The 19,096-nt window shown below is 48.5% G+C and overlaps 1 protein-coding gene across 11 annotated transcripts in view; it reads right to left on the bottom strand.

Moving 5' to 3' along the window:
* Positions 1-8,042: 8,042 nt before the first annotated feature.
* Positions 8,043-19,096, bottom strand: part of Nav2 (neuron navigator 2) — a 356,301-nt gene continuing 345,247 nt past the window's right edge. For 10 of the 11 annotated variants that reach the window (XM_027410497.2, XM_027410500.2, XM_035442487.1 and 7 more), the window contains 4 exons: positions 18,889-19,085; positions 17,922-18,040; positions 13,490-13,693; positions 8,043-11,291 (listed from right to left, as the gene is read on the bottom strand). In XM_027410497.2, the coding sequence (XP_027266298.1) occupies positions 11,166-11,291; positions 13,490-13,693; positions 17,922-18,040; positions 18,889-19,085 (646 nt within the window). In that variant the 3' untranslated portion in view covers positions 8,043-11,165. Of the gene's footprint in view, positions 11,292-12,661; positions 12,833-13,489; positions 13,694-17,921; positions 18,041-18,888; positions 19,086-19,096 lie in introns of all 11 variants that reach the window. The other variant, XM_035442485.1, reaches the window with a different exon arrangement.

The raw sequence follows: 19,096 nt of genomic DNA, 5'->3' as shown, positions 1-19,096 counted from the left end.
GGACTTAGACCACACACCCTGCTCCACACTCCCCTTCCTGCCATCTGCCTGGGAATCAGAGGACTTGGCTTCAGGCTTGTGCTGTGAACCTCAACCATCCTAAGAAGTCACAAGAAGATACTTCACTTCTGCTATGCCCTGATGTTCTCTCTTCAGAGACCCTGCCATGCTGCTGTTTATCTGTGTGTCAGTCCCTGGTGTTAAGAACTCTGCTAATAAGCCGTTACCACCACTCCCCACCCACCAGTAATCCCTTTAGTGTTCCCCTCAAACCACCTCACACCTGAAACCTTGCTGGTACAGAGGAGGTTTTCCCTTCCATTTCCTTCCCAGCTGTCTGGCTGCCCTGCTTTATGGCATCATGGTTGCCCTGCTACCTACTGCTTCCAGCTGTCCAGAGGGCCACCACTCATTTTCTGGCTCATAACTTCTCTGGAATTCTGGACCTCTCTTTCCAGTAGCATATTGGGCATTGGTGAAATAGGGGATATTGGCCAGGGCATGTTTAGTCCATCTACCTATATTCTTTACCTCGTGGACGCTGCAGGATATAGTGCATCATACTCTGAAGGCCAACTCAAAACCATCAAAAGAGAAGACATCCAAAACAACAAACACGGCCCCCTAGCCCTCAAGAAAGGTGGCTATGCCAGAGTGTTTGCCAAGGCAAACCTTGCTGGCAACGGCGTAAGTGGTAAAAATATGCATTACTTTCTTACAATAAATAGGGTGGGGGCTAGAAAAACAGCTCAGCAGTTAAGAGCATATTTGACCCTAGCAGAGGTGTTTGGTTCCCAGCACCCATTATCTGGTGGCTCACTGTGCATAACTAATTCCAGGGGACTAAATGCCTTCTTATGGCCACATATGCTGTTTTATCTTCAGCACAGTGGTGGTGTCTTAACCTACTGCTATTTCAGTCAGCAGTTACTGTCCACAGCCTGGCAGGAATTCTGTTCCCACAGGTACTGGCTCTGACGCTGCCACTAAAAGTAGCTTGAGCTATATCTCTGTCATTCTATTTATAAATAAGACTTGATATGCAAAGTCTGGGGTGACAACCTGCTAGCTAACCCTCTCTCCTTGCTGGAGTCTCCCAGAAGCCTGTCTTTTCACTCTTCCAAAACAAAACAAAAGAGCTGTGCCACTCCAAACCCCTCCCTGCTACTTCTGGTGCATCTCTCTATCTTCCACATGCCCTTGGAATCTCTTTCTGTCAACTAATTGCTGCTAACTCAGCCTCCTAACCCAAGGTTAATTTTATTTAATTAACACAAATGCTAACTCGGGGTTTACAATGTGATCAAATATCTCCCATCAAATAAATAAATAAAAAGTGTCTTAAAAAAGAGAGAGAGAGAGAGAGATTTGGACGTAGGGTTCCCGGGGTTGATTTGTCAGTTGGCAATGCTGTTACCATCAGGTCTTGATTGCTTCACTTTCTCTGACAGTTAAAGAATTAGAAGGCAGGAAAAATCTTGAGCACAGCAGGTAGTGGCAGGGAAAGTCTCAGGACTTGCAGGAGTATGAGGAAGAAGCCAGAATTTGCTGTTGTCATTATCTGCTCATGGACCCTCTTTCCAGCTGTCTGCCTACCAGGGGTCTGTTAATTCTTAGTCTCTCAGTGTCATCATGCCCATGCTCTCTTTGTCCCTCTGCTTCACCCTGCCCAGTGTGTTTGCTCTGAGCATGCTGGCTCTTGGTGGCCATGTGGCCACTGTGGCTCCAGTCACCACTTCACACGGTGGTACCCAAAGCAGAGGGAAAGAAGGACCATGGCAAAGGAAGCTTCCTAGCTGTGTGAATCTGGAAAGAAAGCGTCCTAGAATCCTCAGCAGACACCCCCGTGTCTCACTGGATCCATACTGTGCCTGAACTGATATGTGAAGGATTCCAAGTCCTCCCAGGCTGACGGTCCTCTGCCTGAACCAAACTGAGGCTCTGATGAAGAGTAGGGCGGCTGCTGGATAGACAGCCCTGGGTGACTCCCCCACCTCCTGCATTTAAAAACGTCTGATTCTCCCTCTTCTGCCCTTGTGTTCTTCCAGCCCACCCTGCTATTGGATTTGGTGTTCTTCCTCACATATTGCCCAGGACGATTCCCACTACTTGGATAACTCCCTTCCCTTCCACAGGGCAGGGACGAGGTTCATCATGCCTCACTTCCCCTTCCTGTGTCACACGATTATCCCACCGGCTTTGCATCAAACAGGAAGGCAGGAAGAGACGTCTATCCCCGTGGTATTGTACTGTCATACTGTGATGATTCGCCTAATGCATTGAATGTTACTGTCACTGTGATGGTGCCCCTACAGAAGCACACACCGTGGGCCTGCCTGTTCTAGGCCAGAAAGAACAGAACTCAGGCTGCTCAGCAGTCTGTGGTCACCTAGTTAAGATAGAGCTTTGTCATTGTACAAAAATTAACAGCCATATTGGTCTAGAAATGTTGAATTTAATTTTTTTTCATTTGTACAGGGGTAACACACTGTATTAAATATGTAAGGTCTTAAAAAAAAAAAAGGGATTTTGAGAGCCCATCCTATGTGAAGGGATGCTCTCTTGGCCTGGACAGATGGGGAGGGCCTAGGCCTGGCCCAGGATGATGTGGTAGACTTTGGGGAGCCCCTTTTGAGGGCCTTACCCTGCCTGGGGAGTGGAGGGGGGATGGCTAGGGGCAGGTGGGATGTTGGGGGGGGGAGAGGGAGAGGGAAAAGGATTGACATGTGAAACAAGCTTGTTCCTAATTTGAACTAATAAAAGAATTTTTTAAAAAAGATAGAGCTTTGTCTCTATTGAATGTATAGGCATCTGTTCAGTGCTGTGTATATTTGACCCACCCCAGCTCAATAGATAGGGACACATAACCAGAGTGCGTACATCAATATAGTTGGCAGGGCCCAGTGTAGATGGCAATGCTAAAACAGGTTGCCCCACTCTCCCACTCCCCCACTTGGATTTCTTTCAACATTTGCCAGAGAGAAGGAACAAGGATGCTAACTATGGGATCCAGAGTCAAGGCTGCTATGCAAGTGACCAAGCTGTTCTGCTGGCCAACAGGCAGGCCCAGGACTCACATAGAACAAGGATGTAGTAGGAGGCCAGTCGAAAAAGAGTTCTCACCTCAGGCTGCCAATATTTCACTCTAACCTTCCTGACCCCAAGGCATGGAATGAGTTTCTGAAGGCCACAGCCAACTTGACAGTAGTGTCTTGTGGAGAACTCACGCATTCAGAAATGACTTCATTGTAAAGCAAGTGGCCAGATGTGCATTCCAGCCTGGAAAATCTTGGTGACATTTTTATTTTGTTTGTGAACAGGTTCTCATGTACCCCATGCCGGTCTCAAACTCGCTATTGGGCCAACAATGACTTCTGATCCTCCGGCCTCTACTTCCTAAGTCCTACAATTAGAGTATGGACCACATGCCCTGTTTATGGGTGGTGGGGATCAAATCCAAGCTTCATGTCAGCTATGTAAGCTCACATCCTCAGCCCCCTTTAAATACAGGAAAGCTCATGATCACAGCTAACACTTGCAAGTGTGGCATGCAGCACATACTATTTTCAGGGAGTCATACATCTTGCCTTTTAACCCTGGCCAGACTTCTAAGAAACAGTCCTATTACTGGCACCTTCATCTTTACAGTGTGCAGTGTGCCTCTGGAATGTTAAGTGACTTACCCATACTCCCACAGGTCGACCTAGGATTTAAGCCCCAGTGGCTGGCTGTGGCCTCTCTGTATAACAGAAGAATCCTAAAATGGCTCCCATTGACCCTGTGCTTGCTTCCCACTGGGTATTGCCATCAGCAACTTTCAAGATGTCTCCACGGTGACATCTCACTCAGGTGGAGGACCTGCTCTGCTCAGGTGGACTTCAAGGAGGATGTTCTTTCACTGGAAGTCCAGAGGGAGGCTGTGATCCTGTGGCCAATATCAGTAACTCAGTGTGAGTGAGTAAGACACCCTTCCATTCCAGTCTCTCTGCTCCACTTTCAGGAAAATGCCAAGAAGACAGAACTAGGTCCAGGATGACCACTAGGAAGGGTGGACTCCTGCACAAAATAGAGGCCACAGGAAGAGGGACACTGTCTGTGTGCAGTTGCTTACAGCATCTGCTGTGGGAGACTGCTTCTGAAGAGCCAGCTGAGGCTCATGGAGCAGCCTTGTCTGCTAGAGACTCAGCCCGAAAACCACAAATTTGGGTGTCTGCAACTCCACAGCCTGTACACTGTCCCCACTGGTCCTCAGGACACTGGGGGCTTGTTCTGCCTCAGGAACTACTTGGATATAATTTTCCCCTCTTTAAGTGTAATGATGCCCCCAGGCTCAACTTCAGGGCCAATTATTAATGTCACTAGGGCCTTGGCAGTGAGTGCTTAGGTGACAGCTACTGTTGGACGATATATTTGGCCTAGGGGTCAGACTGGGGCTTTGGAAATAGACCACCCTAGGAACAAATCCTTCTCTATCCCTGACTGGGGACACCTAGCCAAAGTCCTTCCTCTACTCACCCCAGAGGCCATATCAACCTCTCCTTTCTGCAGCCACTGAAGGTAGTGTCATGGCTTCAGATGCCCAGGGCCCATTAGTTCTTCTCCTCTTTAAACGTGGCTTCATTCCCTGAGGCGGGGATATGGGCCACAGAGGAAGGAGAGACACGTGGACAGAGCAGGGAGAGAGGAAAGAGAAGAGAGGCGGGGTGGGGGGCATGGAGAGACTCAGAGGGGGAGGAGAGTCACTTAGAGAGGGAGGACAGAATTTGAGAATAGGGAGGAAATGTGCAGAGAGCAATTGCTGATGGGATTAACTTTGTTTGGGCTTTGCTGCCCTCTGCTGGTCACTGTGAGGCAGTAGACAGGGCAGTACCTAATCGGCAGTCTCAGAATACCAGGTCTGGAAGAGCTAGGCCATTTTCCAGCACATTTGCGTTGGTTTTCTGTTTGTTTTGCCACATGGTTTCTACACATCCCAGGCTGGGCTGGAATTAAACACTACCCCCACCCCCCGGTCTCCTGACTACAAGCTTACCACCCTGCCTGTCTCTCCCAGAACATAGTTCATCCCTGGGCTGTGGGCTGGGATCCTGCCTAGGCCAGTGGGCTCTTGTTAGAAACACCAGGGAAAGATGGTGGGAGGAGACTGGTGCCTTTAAAGGCACGAAGTGCAGGGGCTGGTAAGCAAACTTGTGCATTGCCCTCTGCCCTCGCCCTGCCTTGCCTGGCAAGCCAAACTGCAGAGACCCGGTTTTGTTCTTAGAGGCCATGAAGCTCTATCCTGGGATACCTACAGAGACTATAGAGGGCAAGGGGACAAGCAAAACTGAGGGAGGGTGTGGGGTCTTCAAGGCTGTGACACAGATGTGGCTAGCTCTGCCATATTTGTGGCACCCACAGTGGGTGAGAGAGTTGAGGTTTAAGGGAGTGGCATGAAGTTGTCTAAATCACATTTGACTGTTCAAAGATAACAGTCTGGCGGTGCTGGCGCACGCCTTTAGTCCCAGCACTTGGCAGGCAGAGGCAGGTGGAGCTCTATGAGTTCCGGGTCAGCCTGGTCTTCAGAGTGAGTTCCAGGAGAGCCAGGACTGTTTCACAGAGAAACTCTGTCTTGGAAAACCAAAAAGGAGGAGGAGGAGGAAGGGGAGGAAGAGGAGGAAGGAAAAGAAGAGGAAGAGGGGGGAGAAGAGGAGGAGGAAGAGGAGGAGGAGGAAGAGGAGGAGGAGGAGGAGGAGGAGGAGGAAGGGAGGAAAGCCAGTTTCAAGCTTCACAATGGGAACTGGTGGCCATTATTGGAATTGTACTTTGCCCTATCTTTTTTCTTCTCTGGTCCTGAGTTATTGATGTTATTTACAACTCCACATAATAAAGGGAACATATGTTGGGTTTGTTTGGATTTATCTATTCTAATCTTCTAGTCCTTCAAGCTATTTGCTCATTTGTTTTGTTTTTGTTTTTCAAGACAGGGTTTCTCTATGTAGCCCTGGTTGTCTTGGAACTCATTTTGTAGACAAGGCTGGCCATGAACCCAGAGATCCACCTGCCTCTGCCACCTGAGTGCTGGGACTGAAGGTGTGCACCACCATCACCGCCCAGCTAAGAGAACTTAAAAAAAAAAAAACAAATACAAAAAAACCCTGTCCATCTTGCGTTGTATTTATATCTAAGAATTTGATATTTTTGCCTCAAGTTCATCTGTAAAATTTTGCTACAGATGGTGCATGGGCACTGGATATCTGCTACTAAGAGTGTGGTCCAGGGAGCCGAGCTCTAGCATCATCCAGGATGCTGGTTACAAACATCCTAGCCAGAATAGATACTATCAAAAGGACAAAAACAATTAAAAGCTGGTGGAGATGTGGAAAAGGGAGTTGATACAGTGCTGATGGGAATGTATAGAGGTTTCTCAAAACATTTAAACAGGGACTGGAGACATGGCTCAGTAGCTAAGAGCAATTGCTTTTTATCCCCCCCCCAACCCCAGTTTCTTGAGATAGGGTCTGACAGGGTCTATCTACAGAGCACTGGTTGTCCTAGAACTCTCTATGTAGACCAGGCTGGCCTTGAACTCAGAGATCAGGGACAGCCTCTGCCCCACCCCCTACAACTGCCCCAGCTGGGATTAGGGCATGTGCTACCACACCGAGCCAGTACTTGCTACTCTTGAAGAGGACCTGGGTGTCATTCTCAGCAGCCACATGGTGACTCACTGTCTGTAACACCAATTCTAGGGGATCTGACACCCTCTTCTGGACTCTGGTGGTACTGCATGCATGTGGTGCAGGCAAACACACATATATAAAATATATAAAACACATATATAAAATAAAAAAAAGTCATGAAATGCAAACTGACTATAGGATCCAGCAAGCCTGCTACTGGGTTTATGTCCAAAGGAAATGAAATCAACCTATCAGAGATATATGTGTAGTACACGTCATCTGACATTCTCAGCAGCTAAACTCTGGAGGTGGCTAAAATGTAGCTGAGAGGTGAGTGGATGAGGACAATTTGTGTATAGACAGCCGAATGTTATTTAGTCACTAAAAAAAAGAGTAAAATGGTTGGATGCGGTGGTATACACCTTTAACATAAGAGGCGGGCAGATCTCTGTGTGTTCAATGCCAACCTGGGTTACACAGTAAGTTCTAGGCCAGCCCGAGGACAGTGAGACCCTGTCTAAACAGAAGAGTGACATCCCATCGTTTGTGGCCACAGAAATGGAACCGGAAGATTTTTGAGATGTTTCGGGTATATAATGTATGATCTCACATATAGCAGAGAGTAGTGATTACGAGAGACTGAGAGGTGCTACAGAAAGGAGCTAGACGGAGGTTGGATGACAGTTACTTAGTAAGTACTGGCATTTCTTGGCATAGTGAAGTCACAGCAGTGTGTGAGGAGAGGAGAAAGGCCCTGGTTTCATCTCTGTATCCACGCCTGCAACCGTCACACCATGCCTGCCTGTCAAGAATGAACAATGGAAAAACCATAAACTTGCAGCTGGGGCTCAGCAGGTCAGAGTGTCTGCGCAGCATATAGGGAGCTCTGGGTTCCACACAGGATCAGGCATGATAGTGCATACATAACTGTGGCACTCAGCAGGACAAAGGCAGCAGTATTAGAGGTTCAAGGTTACCCTAGCTGAATAGTGAATTTGAAACCAGCCTGGGATGCATCTCAAAAAAAAAAAAAAAAAAAAAAAAAAAAAAAAAAAAAAAGACAAAATTCATATAATCTTGAACGACAACAAAGATTAGGAGAGTCTGGATGGTCATGGAAGATGTGCAAAAACAGCATTTCTACATGGTCCACCGGCTCCCAAAGGTTGGCAGAGTTGTGGCTGTGTCTCTAAAATCTCCAGTGAATGGTGGTAACTTCCATGAGAAACAGAGAGAGGTGGCAACTGATGAATTCCCATCAAAGGTGATATGAAACAGGTTTGGGTTCCTCAGGTTCATTGCCTTTGGGGAAGAATGATGTCCTCCTGGCATGCGCTTAACGCCAGACAGGTCTCTACCAACACACAAAAGCCAGACCACGGATCTGAATAAATAAGCATTAACTTTATTGAATCATGAATAATTTAAGAGTGATACAATCATCAGCTTTATTTTCTATGACATGGGGCAGATCTCCAGCGGATTGTTCTCAAACCCAAAAACCTCATGACAAATGAAAATTAAATAGGGAGGGAGGGCGGGGTGGGGTGGAAACATACCGTACACAAAATACTCAATTCCTAGTTTTCTCTTTAAAAATGGCTAGAAAAAAGTCATCAAAATGCAGCAGTTTCATTGATTATTTACAATTTCTATGTTACAATGAAAAAAAAAATGTACATCCTATAGAACATGTTCCATAAATGGGTCAGCCTGAAGCAAGCAGGTCAAGACAGCAAACCTCCCTTCAACAGCTGCACAGTTGGACTATTTTGCTTTTGGAATAGATTTGCCATGGTCAAATTTGGGCACACAGAATTTTAAAGTCGAGCATTTTAAACAATCAAATTTAAAATGTCCCCAAGTTCAGAGGAAGATCTGGGCAAGTCTTGCCCTTGTCACACTCCCACCCCACCCCAACCTTAAATTAAAAGGACTTCTCGCCTCATTGACGGCCTCTTGGGAAGAAAACTTTTGGCTCCTACTGGTACCTCAGCATCAGTGTTGCATAGGATTTTTTACATTTCAAAGTTAGCCTATCTATAGAAAAAGGCAAAATTGGAAGCATTTAGACAGAGCCCTAAATGAGTACAAAGTCACTTTATCCAAGGTTGAGCAACAGGAAAGAAAAATCATGACATAGTAGGAAATGTGCCTTCTGGACAGCCCCTCTTCGCATCGCTTTAGGAAGGTGGCTGAGCCGGGAGGCACTCAAGGGCTATGTAACTATGTCACTGCCCACCTGTCAGGCAGCAGCAGGTACACAGGTTTCTGTTGTGAACCTGGATGGGGGAGAGGGGGGAGTCTGGGCATTGGGAATGGCGAGACAACAGCTCCAAACATTGGCAGGGTGTACTCCTAAGATGACTGAGAAAACTACGCAGGAGGAGGGACTGGATTTCAAAACCTCCCAAATTCACAGTATGAGAGTGTACGGTCATTGCTGGGAGATAGACTGAAAAGGGCTACCCTTCAGGGACACTGGAAGGCTCAGGGTTTGGCCCTGGTCACAGGCTAGACACATGGTTTAAAAGTCTTATTACAAACAAAACAACAGAAGACACACTCACACCACATGGGCAGTGGAGATTGAGTCTGGGGTTACAGCAGGGAGTGGAAATGTTGCTATTTACCAGTTAATAGGACACACTCTAGTTCCTCTCAGTGAGGAAGAAAAACAGTGCCATTCCAAGCAAAGTGAGCAGTTTTGGGTCAAGCTCTTAGGGTAAGAAAATAAAAATTAAAAAACAAAAAAAAGGACAAACACACAATAGAATAGCGAAAGGTGGACTAGGAACCCTGATTGTTAACAGAGACATCCTCACCGGAGCCAGGAAAGACTCTGAAACACAAAGAGCTCGATGGTGTCCATACCTGGTAAGGAGGACACCAGAGTGCTGAAGCCATGGCACACCGGGCTATGTCTCCTAGAGAAGGGATTTGCAATGTCGCATGAACCTGTGGGGTCACTGTCCAGTGAGGTTGTTGGCTGGAGACTGACAGGAACCTAAAAAGAATGGATCTCTCTCTCTCTCTCTCTCTCTCTCTCTCTCTCTCTCTCTCTCTCTCTCTCTCTCTCTCTCTGTATTTTTTTCCCACAATCATACATCCACACAGATGAATCTTTCGGATGAGAAGTCAGCAACTCGTGTTCTCTGTATGAACAGGTGACTCATAGCCCTGTTTACTTCGATGGGGAACACACTCACACACAACCCCAGGCAGGCACAACACTCATGTGAACGGACGCGGTCAGTACAAAACCAGTAAGGCATTGCATGGGGGATCAGCACCAAAGAGGTCAGGCAAGGCTCATCAGGACAGAGGCAGGGCCAGGCTTCTGGGAAGAGTGGCTGCCCCTCCCTGGCTAAGCTGTGTCACGTTGGTTCTGAGCAAAGTGCCAGTGTTTGATGAGCGGACATACATCACCAGCTCCTGCAGCTGGGGTCTGGGGTGACTGAGGTGATGAAGTGGGGTTCTCGGAGGCGAGAAGGAAAGGCAAGGTCTGTGGCTCACCCACAGAGGAGAACTGGTCCTCATCCATCTGCAAGGATACAGATGCCCACAGCCCCATAGGAGATGGCGAGGGCACAGAACCGTGATGATGGACACTGAAAAGCCAAGCTGAGGAGGAGCCAGACTCAACCACTTTCCAGCTCTTGCTTTCACCATAGGACTGGTTCTGGTGGGGGTGGGGGACCTTCACAATCAACCAGGTAGAAAGGCAGACACAGGCAGGGGTCAATAGTTCTCCAAAGAACTACTCGCACAGTACACAGTGTTTGCGGACAGAAACCTGACCATTTAGACAGACGAAGGAAACGGGCGCGCTTTTCTGTGTTGCTAGCCCCATCCGCTCACTCACATTCTCACCTCTTCACTTGCTCTCTCTGATCATTGGGGCTGGTGCGCTGAAAAGGGGGAGGGGTGTATTGGAACAGACAAAATACCTCTCGGGAAGGAAGCACCATGTGGAAAACAGAGACTATGATGTATTGGTGTCCCTGGGTGGCTCATTAGCACCAATTTTCCATGGAGGGTGGGTGGCATGGCTCTCGGGTGCTGGTGGTCAGACCCAAACTGGTGGGTCTATGTTAAGGGAAGCCCTGCTGTCTGTGTTTCCAAGTTGGGTTTAGTCTTTTCTGCCTGGGGTTGGCTTATAGGGGGATGCTGCTAGGTTTCAGGGCACCAAGTGGAATCTTACTTTTAAAATTCCCATTTAATCTCTTTATATTTCGACGGTGAGGATCCTTTCCCGTGAAGTATCTTCAGTGTCTCATGGAGGTCACATCAACAAGGCAGAACAACCATGAGAGTAGGACAGAGGGCTAGTACAGTTGTCACTGTGGGAGGAAGAGGGCAGAGTGCAAGGGATGAGGGTCTCCTATTGCTGCCACTCTGCTCTGGCTTTGAGGCTGTGGCAGCTAGGGCTGGCTCAGGAAGTCATCTTCAGAATAAAGTGGAGGATGCAGGTGGGATGGGGAGAGGAGTAGTGGGGGACCTCAGTCACAGAGTGGATTCCAGCGACGAGTCCAGGATGTCGTCATGGTGGCTGTTGCTATTGGAGTCACTGTCATAGCTCTGGGGGCTGGAGTAGTTGGCTGCCTCCTGCAGCCTCATTAACATGTTCATCTATGGAGAAAGCAGAGAGGTGGGAACGCCTGTCGGTTTGCTGGGAAGCCCACCCTGGCCTCTTTGGAGCCCCTGCCATCTGCTCCAGACTTGCCCCAGGGTAATAGCTCACATGAGAGGCTGAGGATAAGAGCATAGAGTACAATATTTGAACCCAGCTTCCCCTAGATGCATGACCTAGAGAGGCTTCATTAGTCCTTTGCTGTGTCATGTCCTTGCTGGTTAAATATAAGTATGAATACGTCCTGCCCCATCATGCTGGCATGCAGACTGAGTTAATACATGCACTGCACAATGAGTAAAGTGGAAAGCCCTACAGATGTCATCCCACAGCTGCTGCTTGTGGAACCCGGGCAGCCTTGAACTCCAAGGCACAGGAACCTCAGCCACCGCCACAGCCTTCAGGAAGGCAGGCACATTTTTCCAGGAACAAAGCCTCAAGACAAACAGCTTGCAGAGGTCTACACCACGTCAAATCCCAAAGCATCTAAGCCTCCCATGTCCCATGAATGGATCGGACCCAGGGTTTACCTCTTGAGAATCAAAGGTCAGAGTGTGCTGAGCACTCAGAAACAGGCCACCTGCTACAGAGCAAGCTTTAGCAGGGCAAGCTGTTGCCTGTCACCTTTACCTCAATGTGGAAAGAGAGCCTTGGTTCCTAACCTCCCCCTGGCCTGTGTTCTGTACTGGCCGTTTGTTTGGGAATAAAGAGGGACAACCAAAACTGAATAAGCAGGAGGAAGGGCCTCTCTAGGCTAAGGAGAACGCTGTGCTAGCAGAATATGAAACCAGATGCCCCTGCAGGCACTGGGCAGAATCTCCCTGGGGAAGCGGGGATAGCACCATCAGTTGCTCTCTTTCTGAAGCGCCAGAACCAAGGAGAGGTAGGGCTGCAACACAGTCCTCAGCAGCAGGGATAGTTATTCACTTATTAACATCCCCAATACCACAGTGTATGGTTCTGAGATAAAATCTTGTCGGTCCAGCGCTCAGGAAGGATTCATCTAAGGGCAGGAGATACAGCAGGCATCTGACTTGGTAGTGGTGCTTGTGCCAGCATCACCCTTTCAGGGGCATGGCTTGTTCTGAGAGGACTGTGCACCTTCCAGATTTCATCCAACTGTTTCAGGATGAAGGGCTTTTACATGACACAATGAGCTTGCTGACCTCAGTAAGACCCCACATGACCTTGGCCTTGAGAAATGTCTGCTCCTTCAGTGTTTCCTTCAGGCCATGGACAGGATAGCAGCATTGAATCCTTCTACCCAGCTCCTATTCATAGCCTCAATACTGCTGCTGCCGTAGCACTTACTGGCAGGACTCTGTCACGCCAGATCACCTGCTGGCATGTATTTATTACACCGGCTTACCACCAGGGCTAGAACAAGCAGTCTGGCTGCCTTCCAACCCTTCCTGCCTTACTGCTGCCCTTTCTTAAGAGTACTCTCTTCCATTGAGTAATGTAGCAGTGCTCTTTGCTGTACTTCGGTTGTAGCTGCCACAGAAGCTGGGGCTGGGCTTTGGGCAGGTTCATCATTTGCCTGTGGAGACATGGGCACATTTACGTCCTCATTCTCTGGCTTTTTGATGAGTGAGGTATAACTTGGCATCATGAGTATGCATGGGTCTTGTATTGGAAGAGAATTATAGAATTGATTGGGGATTTATCATTGCTACCCAAAGTCGGTCTCTCCTCCCTCCCTCCCTCCCTCTCCCTTCCTTTATTTATTTTTTATTTGTTTGGAAGTTCTCTTGTGCCTTGGCTCAGTCCCATCTCTCTAGTCAGAGGACCTGGGTTGGGACTGTCATGTCCTCTGCCCTTGTCTCCCAAACCTCTCGAAACCTCTCATTGTCTAGCTTTGGTGACAGGTCCTGAGCACATCTTCCTCTTCCTGTTGTTCTATATGACAATACATGTTGACATGTAAATCAGAGGATAAACAGTTGGCAGAGAACATGTGTTAAGGACACTCAAAGGGGAGAAAAAAAAAGATCATCTAACTTTAACCTTATACAAGAAAAACCTTAAGAGAAGTTAAAGGCTTTAGTGGAAAACTAACCCTATGGAAGAAAAGGCCAGAGAAAACCATCCACACTAGTGGGGTGAGTGCAGCCTTCCACAGCAAGGTTTTGTCAGTTCCCTATATCCAGAGAGCTTTGCCTCACATCCAGTCCATGGCTTTCACTCACTGACTCACCAGTGGGTCTCCTTCAGCGTCACTGGGCGGCACCTGCTTGCTCGTTGACCCCTCCCTAGGCAGGGAGTAGCCATCAAAGCCCACATCCTCAGGCCGTAGCTGCAGGAGGGGAGGCCACTCATGCTGCTGTGGGCTGGCAGCCCATGGGTAGGTGTCCATTACCCACTTGGCGGGGTCTTCCCAGGGGGCACGCCTTCCATAGAGCTGTAAACAGGCAGAGGGCATAGTTGAGAGGCGGGCTGAGACTACTTGTCCCAGTTTTGTAGCTTGATGGGAATTCTCTCAAACAAACATTAAGCCTCATGTAGCACTCTGAACTAAGAAAGTCATCTAAGATAAAGATAGCCTGTGATGTTAGGACCTACTGTCTGACTAACCTCAGCTCATTCTCTGCTGCCAACCCATTGTGCATAGCGTTTGCCTCTTAGCCTTGAGGGCTAAACTTGATAAGCAGCCTCCTGCACGGGAAATGGAAGTGTGAAGGGAAGCTTTGCCAGTTTCCGTGTGTGTGTGTGTGTGTGTGTGTGTGTGTGTGTGTGTGTGTGTGTGCCTGTGCGTACGCACATGTGTCCACATTCACACATGCATGAAAGAGTGTGCTTGTGGAGTACCCAGGTCAATGTTGGGAGTCTCCTCAGTACTTTACACACATTAGTCATTGAGGCAGCCACTCAGCTGAGCCCAGAGCTGCATAGTTCCGCTAGTCTAGCTGTCCGCTTGCTCTGACGATCCCATTTTTGCATTCTAAGCGTGGAGGTACAGATGGGACAGCACATCCACTGGGAATTTATACAGATTCTGGGGATCTCAGCTCTGGTCCCCTTCCTTGCTGCTCTGTAACAAGAACTTGAACCACTGAATCATCTCCCCAGTCCCTGAACTCCCAGTTTTTCAAGTGTGCCTGACTCTCAGAGTGCTTCTGCAGGCAGGCTGGTCCCTTTTTAAGCATAGCACTAAGAGAGGACACTGTGTGTAGACAAAAGTGATGAGGCCTTTGCTGGCTTAGGAGTTCTCAGACCTGTCCACAATAGTAGTTTATTCCCCCAGGAGCAAACTATATCGTGACTTAGTCATAAGTGACCAAAAGTCATGGAGCTTCATAAGGCCAACATGTCCTACTTCGAAGTTTCTTTTCTCAAGCCTTGAGGCCCCGACCCTGCAACTTTTAAATGGCTATTCCTGAGAGCTTTGTAAAAGATACACGTTCTTTAAAGAACTGAAACCTTGGCTGGGTCACTTCCCACACACAGTGAGGCTCTGACCACTATGCTGCTAGGTCTAGTGTGGCTACTTCCTTTGAATGCCAGGCTTGGGTGCCGAGGAGTGAGCAGTGTGTTGACTCTAACAGAAGTATCGCTCCTATGGCTTATAGATGGGGGCAGTCCTGGGAAGGAGAAGAGCCATTGCAAATCAAGTCTGCTATGCACTGGCCACTGGGCTCAAAGCAGACACGATAGGGCATGTTCACAGACAGGGCAGGGCAGGGCAGGGCTGTCTAGGCTATAAAAAGTTATTTCTACAATGGCTTTGGGGTACATAGATGGAAAATTCCAGACCCTACCCCCTGTGTGTGTATGCTCCTTCCACTGTCTAGAAAGCTGCAGTGGAAAAGGAGAGGCAAAAAGGTACTGAGACTAGAATATAACTGGGTCCAGCTCTGGCCCAATAGAACCACAGGCTCTCAGCCAGATGGAGCCAGACTACTTAACTGGTGCTCCCTCTTACCAGATGGGAAACCAGAACCTAACAGCCATGTTGGAAGGCAGAGCTGGATTCCTGAGACTCAAGCTGACTTCTCTGGGTCTACCTCTCTCACCTCACCATGGAACCCCTCTGAATCATCAGAAACCACGTGACACAGTCAGACCTGGAGCCTGAGAGCAGCCTGTTCGCCAGACTTCAGCCTGACCAAGGTTCCCCATTCTTTCTGGTGGGTGTCTTCTCCCTGTGTCACCTGAGTTACTCCAGGTCTTAGAACTGGAATTCTATCCAGGATGCCACCCTCCACACACCTTGGACAAGCCCATCTCTCTGTAGTAGTGGCTTCCTTCTTCACTTGACCCCAGCACCTCCTATGACATAGATGCTGGCTCCCTGTCTCCCACGCCCATGTCTAGCCTCTAGCCTAGTTTGTTGCTACAGGTGCTTTCCTCTGGGGCGATGCAAGTCTTTGTCCTTGAATTCAGTTCAGCAGCCTGAAAACACTTCAGTCTGAGCAGGAAGGAATCAGGGAAGAGGCATGTATGAACCCATTTATGGGTCAGGACTGAAGAGAACACAGAAGCAGCTGGGATCTTACAGCTGAAGGAATTAACTCAGATCCCTCCTCTCCCTCTGAAGTATCAAGATTGCCACCCTCAAGGAAGCACTGAGGCTGTGGCTCAGCAAGTGCTTAGCCCTCTTGAGGCCTAGTGGTTTGAACCCATTTGCTCTTCATCCTTAGCCCCAATACCACGGACAGTTTCAAAATTTTCCATTTGCAGATGGGAGAGCCACAGCTGGCATGGGAGACTTCCCAGGGTGTCAGAGGACCTTGGTGATTGATGAAAGTCCCTGAGTGTCTTAATACTGCTCCTATCCTTTCCAGCACCCGTCCACCCCAAGGCCAGGTCTTCCGAATTGCTCCACTCTATAGACACTAGACACTTTGGCAAGTGTTTCTGATGACAAAGGGGAATGGGACTGTGAACTGAGTCATAAGGTAAGTGTATGTAGCGACAGCAAGCCTTAGCTGTAAGAAGAGAATACATTTTTACAAGTCTTCCTACATTCCCCCGGACATGGTCAAGGCCAGGTGGCCATGAGTCAGTCAGACACAAGCAAAGGAAGTGTTGTGCAGCTTCATGGCTTTTCTGCAGACCCTGGAGGGCAGCGGAGGAACAGATGGGCAGGTAAACATTTGCTTTCCTCAGGGGAGGTGGATGTTACCCTACTGGATCAGTGAGAATTATGGGCGATGGGACAAAAGAAGCCAAGACACTGGAAACTAAGATTTGGGCTGCTGTAGGACTCCTGGCCCTATGGGAAGCAAGGGGCTCCCGGATGTGCATGGCAGCACCAACATTAATATTTAGGAAATATTTCTAGACATTTATGTACACACACACACACACACACACACACACACACACACACGAGACACAAACATGTACACAAACATTCCAGAAAAGATACTACAGCTTGAACATGCCAAACAGCATGGTATGCACTAGAGGGCGCTGCAGTGTTCCCCCAGGCATGGATTGCCTGAGTCTGATGTGTAAGCCTGGTCTCAGCAGGACTTCCCCAAGGGCAGTCCTCTTCCTGGTTCATAACATGTGACAGTCCCATTCTCAGGTCTGCATGGCATCTTGGATTATGGCCTTGGCCAAGGAAGGGCACACATGCTCTAAACTTCAGTATGCTCCCCTCACAGCCACTGTGCAGGGTGAGGTGAGGAGCCAGGGACCCCAAACAGTACCTGGCACACACTGAGCTTGTCTTCAGAGAAAACCACTGGAGAGGGAAATTGAAATGAGTTTTTTGTTTGTTTTTGGTTGTTTCAGGTCAGAGTTTCTCTTTGTAGCTCTGGCTGTCCTGGAACTCGCTCTGTGGACCAGGCTGGCCTTGAACTCACAAGAGATCCTCCTGTCTCTGCCTCCTGAGTGTTGGGAGTAAAGATGTGCACTGTCACTGAAATTATTGTTTTAAAATAAAGGAATCCTCTTATCACGAGAAATTATATGTAGAACTCTGCCATTTAAAAACTAACATTAAACTGGGCATAGTAGTCCATACCTTTAATCCCAGTACTTGGGAGGCAGAGGCAGGTGGATCTCTGAGTTCGAACCCAAGCTGGTCTGCATAGAGAAACCCTGTATCAAACAACAACAAAACAAACAAAACAAAAACACTGCCAAGTGTGGTAACACATGTCTACAATCCCTGCCTGCAGGAGGTTGAGGCAGGAAGATCAGAAGTTCAAGACCAGCCAGCTTGGATTATGTGAGGCACTGTTCTTAAGACAACCAAAAAACCCAACTAAACTCAATCAGTACCTTTGTTCCCTGGCTACCTACCACAGTTTCCTTGTAAGTTAATGGAGACTTGATGGCCATGGTTTTATTTAATTGTACAACTCTTTGTGGTAGAGCAGTGCTGTTATCTCCTTGCTCAATAAGGCAGAGACAGGTGAAATACTTTGCCTGGGGGCGGGGGGGGGGGGTGACACACCACCAATAAGGCAAGACTATGGCCAGCTGCTGTCTGTTGTGGGATATTTGTATACTGTGTGAAAATGTACTGCTGGGATTTCGTATTTAATAAAAAAATCTCCATGTTATTTGGGGCTGGCAGAACAGAAGATAGTCATTTTCATCATGTGCCACACTGAAGACCACACAGGGTACAGGGCACTCAAGTTTGAGGAAGCCAAAAGGAGTGTGTTTCTCACCTGAAGTCCTTCTCTGACAGCTTCCAGGAGGTAGGGAATGATGGAATAGTTCCACAGGTCAGTGAACCACACTCTAGAACCATCCACATCGATGGGACATGACAGGAAGAGCCGGGGACCTGGGGACCACAGTGAAACACATCACAATTGAGATGGGTAGGGGTGGTTTCAGGAGACCCCTGGCCTAAGCATCCTCATTGGAGGGATAATGGACTTTGTAAGCAGTGGCTGATGGCTTGCAGCTGGTACTAGCAGCTGGGTGGTGGGCTCCGAAGGGGATACTCCAACCCTCTCACCCCAACCCTCAATGAAAGAGAGGAAAAGGCTTGCAGAGAAGGTGTTCTCAGTAGAGGTATTGATCTTGATTTTTAAAGATGGGCCAGAAGACATGGCTAAGTAAATGACTGCGATTATTTTGCAGGTCTAAAAAGTAACTTTTAAACTGAGTACTGGCACAGAATGCTCAGGAGATATTGTATGATGTAAAACAGGCATTGCATATATACATATGTACACCGTGACCACAGCTTCCGAAGACATGGCTGTGCAGACATGGCTGGGAGAAGTAAACCCAAACGGAGATAATGTTGGGACCAGGAAGTCCTGGTCTTTTGCTGGATTTTAATCCCTAACCCTCTGCAAATCTGGGAACACTTTCCATTTAAAAACAAAGCCATCTCAGTGGGCAGTTCAGCCTGTAGCTCCGGGGAGGGGCTCTTTTGTAGGACACAGCCTGGCCAGGACATATCTCCACAGATACCGTGGCCTGGGTTCATCTTTGTCTCCAGGTGTCACTCTGTCCCCTCTCCTTTTTTTGAAATCTCTGGGGTCAGCATGACCTATCTGCTGAGTGCTGTCCTGGCCAGGACCCAGAGGGCAGTGCATGAGGGAGCCAAGGCTCTTGGGAGACCACTACCCACTCCATCCGCCCAGCAGCCTGCCACAGCCTGCCTGGCCTCCCACCTACCGATGGTGACATCCGAGGAGCTGTGGGCCTCCAGGAAGCGGTTGAGGTGATGCCAGACTTTGGGGATCCAGTTGATGATTTTCACAAGTTCCATGTTGCGCACCCGCCCACTGATCTCCGTCTCCATGAGCTTCCTCCTCAGGAAGCGGCCAAGGAAACCCTTCACAGGCTCCGTGTGGTTGGCACAAAGCACCCACCTGGGGGAGTC

This window comes from Cricetulus griseus, chromosome 3 (assembly GCF_003668045.3).
Source record: "Cricetulus griseus strain 17A/GY chromosome 3, alternate assembly CriGri-PICRH-1.0, whole genome shotgun sequence".
Classification (NCBI taxonomy): domain Eukaryota; kingdom Metazoa; phylum Chordata; class Mammalia; order Rodentia; family Cricetidae; genus Cricetulus; species Cricetulus griseus.
This window is presented reverse-complemented; position numbering and strand designations above follow the sequence as displayed.